At 43.5% G+C, this 5,588-nt stretch overlaps 1 protein-coding gene across 1 annotated transcript; it reads right to left on the bottom strand.

Moving 5' to 3' along the window:
- Positions 1 to 4,019: 4,019 nt before the first annotated feature.
- LOC102113952 (G protein-coupled receptor 55-like) lies at positions 4,020 to 4,937 on the bottom strand. Its single transcript, XM_014258354.2, has one exon. The coding sequence runs from the start codon at positions 4,935 to 4,937 to the stop codon at positions 4,020 to 4,022; it is 918 nt and encodes a 305-aa protein (XP_014113829.2).
- Between the last annotated feature and the right edge of the window lie 651 nt (positions 4,938 to 5,588).

The following is a 5,588-nucleotide window of genomic DNA, read 5'->3' as shown; positions in this document are numbered from 1 at the left end:
TGCTCTGTTGGGAAATAGCTGTGAAGGGAGCTGGGGTGTGATTTGTGTCTCTGCCTATCTGCAGCACTTCACTTTCATGACAGAATTAACTATTTCACTTCTCAGAGGGCTTCTGCCTACCATCTACAGTGGTATAAATTTATCTTTAGGTCATGTTGCTGTCCTTCTACAGAGAGAACAAAGGGTAATTTAGCAGCAGTAAAAATGCTAAAACCTTTTGAGAGAAGTGAAGCATAAGAAAATCTCTAGAAAAACCCTTTTTATTTCTGTTGAGAATTACTTTTCTGAAGCTTTTTCTCATTACCACTGATCACAGATGTGATATTCATGGTAAATACTTTTCTCCATTCATTGTATGTGAACGTCTTTCATAAAATATATAAAGTGATTTATTTATTTTTATATTTTTTACTTTTTAGTTTTTTATTCTCAAAATAGTGAAAACTCTGTAGAATTTTCTGCATGCCTTGTACCTGTGTTGATTCTTTCCATCTGGGAGATTAATGCTTTGTTTGGGATTTCAGCGGTTATTTGTAAATATCACTGATGATATTTTCTTTTAAACCTTTTATTCTTTCCCCAGCCAAACAGATCCTTCCTGAGCCTGACACATAAGGTAATAGTTATACTATAAGACAAGACATTTGGAAAGCAAAGGATGTGCAGAGTTAATCTAAGTTTGAGCCTCACTGCTTTCCCAGGTGAGTGAGGCTGCAGGGAATAGAGCATTTGCTGCTGAAGCACATGCCTGGTCTCTCAGTGAAACCTGCAAAGAAGTGAGTGGGAAAATTGCTTATGTGAACAGCATACAGGCTTGAATGTCTGCAACACTTGGCAAGAAACGTGGCAGCCTCAGGGTGCATTTTTGAAAGGCCTCTCAATTGAAATGCCTTGCTTGGCCCAAGGGGTGAAGCTCCCCAGCAAAGCAGTTTCATCAGCTCCCATGACCTGCTGTGCTTTCAGTGCTGGTTCAAACATTTTGCCTTTCACTACCCAAATGCAAAGCCAAGTGCAAGTAGAACACATGCTCTATAGCAGCTCTCTAGCCCCCACTGTGTTTTTTTAGAATAAACTAATGGTTTTAAGCTAAGAACTGTATGCATTAGCAATGATTCTTCTGTTCTTGGGGGCAAATTGTTTCCAAACAAATCCTTTCTTTTTCTTCATATGAATTTCAGGTTTTCAGATTTTTTTCTCCTTTTATTTCTTAGCACTCTACATCTTTTACTATTCTCTTAGTGATACCCTATGTCATGGTTTAGATATAAATGCCTGCCAATGAGCAAGCTGCTGCAGTTACCCACTTGAGCAAAGAAAGGATCAGAGAACACTCCATTTGACCTGGACAGTGAATGTTCAGAGGCCCAGAAACAGCAAGATACAGCAGGGAACTTTTGAGTAGAAAGTGTTGCCTTTACAAAATTCTAATTTTCGCCCAGGAATGCATAATTAAAGTTGTTCCTGTGCCCTGATCATTGGTGCTCTCTGAGAGCTGGCAGAGGCACTGGGGCCATGTGGAGAGGCAGGAACTCAGACTGTGCTTGGCTCTACCCTGCCCATGGACAGCTACTTGCTTTTCCATACCTCAGCCTGTTTGTTTCTAGAAAAATCAGTGGCCAGAATCCCTGGAGAAACAGAGAGGAGATTCTCAGGAGAAGAAGAAATACCTCAAGGATTTTTAACTTGTCCTTTGTACAGTGTTAACAATGCTGGTCAACATCCCAGCCCTTTCTAAACAGTATGTTATTGCTGAGGGAAGCTAGCCTAGCAGCCAGAAATTCCTAAATTTAATGTTCATCTCCCTGCTGTCTACCAGCACTCCAAATTAAATTACAGTGCAAGTTACTTTATGATCTGTGGGACCAAGGACAGCAGGGTAACAAAACAAAGAAGAGGTGTACTCAGAAAAAAGCTGACAAACAGAGGAAGCATAAAACTACAGGTGAGCTTCTAGTCTCAGTTATTGCAGTGTAAGCCCAGAGTCATGTCAGTGAAACTAATGGAGCTGCCTCAGGCTCCAGAAGAGCAATTGAGATCAGTTTTCTCATACACTTTGTCATTTTCTGCCTCCACAGCTACTGATGCAATCCCTGTTCCCTCTGTTCGGGCACTGTCGAATAACTGGAGGCCCTCTTGGCATGGCCTGCTGCTTTGAGATGTAAAATAACTCTTTTACCTTAGCACTATCTTCTTCTATGATTTGTTAACTCTTTTTCCAAAAGGAGCCTGAAGTTGCAATGGTAAAATCTTGGTGTCTAATGAAGTGAAGTTAGTTAAGTGATGAGTGAGGACATGATGAGTATTCCCTGTCTGCTGGCAGGGATATTCAGCCAGATAGGCTGAAGTTACTGAGGGAATCACTGGAAATGGCCATTGCTATGGGGAGGGAATTCTTGCTGGAACATCCTGGTGGATTTTATTTTCAGGCACTTTTTCATGACCAGGACAGAAGGTAAATACACAGTCCATGCCTTCTCAGAAGCACAATTCATCACCTGAACACCAAAAGGACTCTGTTAACAGCAGCACATACTTAGGTCTGTGTTGGGTCAGTGTTCCCAACTGGAACTGGATTTCTTTGGTTCGATCTCATACATAGATTCACTTCAAAAACATTCAGTGACAGACTGGAGCCCCCACACGTAAATCTCCAGCTCGGGGGAGAAATCTATACACAGCTTGTGCATTATCCTTGTCAAAAGTGTGTGGAGAAGAGACAGTTCAAAGGCTGGGATTAGTATCCCTGCCTTGAAGAGGTACTGCAAGGATCCAGCTCAGCATGAATATGAAAACTCTCTGGCTTTGATTGCTAAATCAGCCTCATCCCCCAGGAAGGTGGCAGCTGATTGCTGGGACAGTGTCACAGGCAGCAGTGGGGGTGGCCCAGAGCAGTGGGCTGCCTCTCTGAAGGATGGGTGCTCGTTGTCTTTGGCTTTATCTGTGCCTGTGAGTGCTGATAAGAAGTAACTGGCTGGCATGTTAGGCTCTGGCTGCTTGATTATTTTTTATTGCCTTGTTTGCTTGGGGAATGGTAGTGCTCAGCTTGCTCTGAGGTCCAAAAGGTTGCCTTCCCCCAGGGTTCTGTGTGTTTCTGGCTACTGCTTTAGGGATCAGGGCTGCTCTTATCTTAATCCCCCATAAGGTGGGGGTCATTCTTTCAGGTTCATGTGTTTGCCACTACATTGGACTAGGGGGTTTTATTTCACGCTCTTGTTTGGTTTGGCTCTATTCATGAAACTGTAACCAAGCAGGAAGGAAGAGATGTGAAAAGCCTGCAAGTAGGAGAGGAGCTTGTGAGGAAGCCTGGAAGTGTGGGAGCCAATTAATGTGTGCTGGGTGGGGATCTGAGCATTGGTTAGATGTGTGATGAGGTAGTCACAACAGCTGTCACTACAACAAGTGCTGCACCTTGCAGAGCAAGTCAAGCCATGGACATCTTGCTGTACCCATGTGAACCTAAAGCTGCCTTTGCATTGAGTTACAATCATTATTATTATTATTTTTAAATAGCATGTGCAAGTCTAAACCCGACAGGCGCGTGTGTGTGAGGACAAGCGTACCTGACCAGGACAGGGGAGGCAACAGAATTTAGTCTGAAGCTTTTTACTATGAATAACATCAAGTCTTTCAAGTCTTTGTTTCTTAACAGAACAAGTCTGTAGTGACTAAAGTTTTGAGGAAGGTTTGCAGTTACAGTATGGACAGGGAAGCTGAAATATGCTACCACATATAAGTGAACATTTTTTCCTTTTCAAAGTAAAGAATCACATCCAAAGAAATATACATCACTATCTACATGAATAATTAAATTTATTTTTTACCCATAAATAATAAAAAGGAACATTATGGAAAGAGATAAAGAAAGTTTGGAACAGTCTCCTGGAAATGGACTTAATTCTGGTTTTTAGGAAATATTTTCAGCTGTGAATATTTAAAGCAAACTGCTTAGGCAAGAAGTTCAGAACCCTGTACTGTCCACAAAAGCCTCTCCACACATCATCCCAAGTAATGAACATAAATCAAGGCTTTTGCGTGGCTTTTTTTTCATTGTTTTGCAACGTGTCTTCCAAGGACTCCTTTAAAACAAAATAATAACACACCCCATCGAGACAGCAGTTCAGGTTTGCCCAGCAAAGCGTGACCTGAACAGTGTCTCGTAGCATGTGTTGAAAACTGATGTGGATGACGTTGTTCTTCACCAAAAAGTACAGGAAATACGCCACGTGGTAAGGTGTGAAACACACCAAAAAGGCCACCAGGTTTGTCACCACGATCCTCTCTGCTCTGCTGCTGTGTGTCTGGGGGTTGTCTGGGTTTCTGTGCCTTCTCAGGCACCGGACAGTTTGGGCAGTGCAGAAGGTCATGGCCACCATGCTGCCAAAGAAGATGATCTGCAACGTGCTGAACAGGCCTGCGTTCTCCCACGTGCTCTTGGAAAAGTTATGGAAGCAGGACGAGATGTTGTGGCCCTTTCCATGCAGTTGGAAAGTAGAGACTGTCCCCACAGAGGTGCCCAGGCAGATGAGAGCACAGACCATGGCAGCTTTCTTGATGGACCTGAGGCTGAGGGCCACAAAAGGGTGCTGGATAGCGATGTACCGGTCCACGCAGATGCTCAGGGAGATGAGGATGCTGCCGTACATGTTCACAAAGTAAAGACTCTCCAAGGTGGAGCAAAACACAGACCCCAAGTTCCATTTGTCCTGAAGGTGGTAGGAAATTATTTTAAAAGGAAGAGTAAACAACAGCAAAGTATCCAGGAATATAAGGGCTATCATGTAGACTGTAGATTCTGACAGCTTTTTAACCTTAAAAAACAGGAATGACAGAGCCATTATGTTGAACAGCAATCCCAGGATAAAAGTGGGGGTGTACATGATGAGCTGGAACAGTTCCACAGTAGCACTGATATTGCCCTTGCCATGGGTGTCATTCATATCTCCAGGTATGCTGGAAGAGAAGAAAATCACCACAAGGAAGCATGAAGATCAAATAGGAGACACAGGATAAAGGTTAATAAAGTCTCTATGTGTCCACAGTCTTGGAAATACTTTTTTCCCAAGGCTAATAAAGTCTCTATGTGTCCACAGTCTTGGAAATACTTTTTTCCCCTCTTGGACTGCTGTGTGCTGAACTGCAGCTCCTGGTACCATGGAGCTGCTCAGTGCCCATGATTTTGGGGCAAGGGGGGATAGCCTGGTGTCCAAGCCTCACTTGCACTGTTACCTGTAAGCCCAGACTGTGCTGTCCTGTAATTTAGGCTGGGCAGAGTATGTGACTGCACCATCCCTTGGAGAGATCCAATTTCTTTGCAGAACCAAGGTAGCAGACCCTGATTTTAGTGTTTCTAGGATTTTGAGGGTGAAAACAATTACGTGGATCCGATTTCCTGCATCAAGCTATCATAAGAGATCTTGGGGAGCCAAGAACAAAAGGGTCCCCCACATTCATTAATGTGGAGATTCCATACAGTCACTGCCATCCTCTCCCACCACCCCTGGGCAAAGAGGGACTCTGAGTACCACTGGCCCTTCTAAAAGCTGTCTAAAAGCTGCAGGCAGGAAGCTTTCAGTGGCAATTTCTAGCAG

Source organism: Pseudopodoces humilis, chromosome 11 (assembly GCF_049639895.1).
Source record: "Pseudopodoces humilis isolate 2021_Gansu_Grassland_sample_001 chromosome 11, ASM4963989v1, whole genome shotgun sequence".
Classification (NCBI taxonomy): Eukaryota; Metazoa; Chordata; class Aves; order Passeriformes; family Paridae; genus Pseudopodoces; species Pseudopodoces humilis.
Note: the sequence above shows the minus strand (reverse complement) of the source record. Positions and strands in the feature narration are given on the sequence as shown.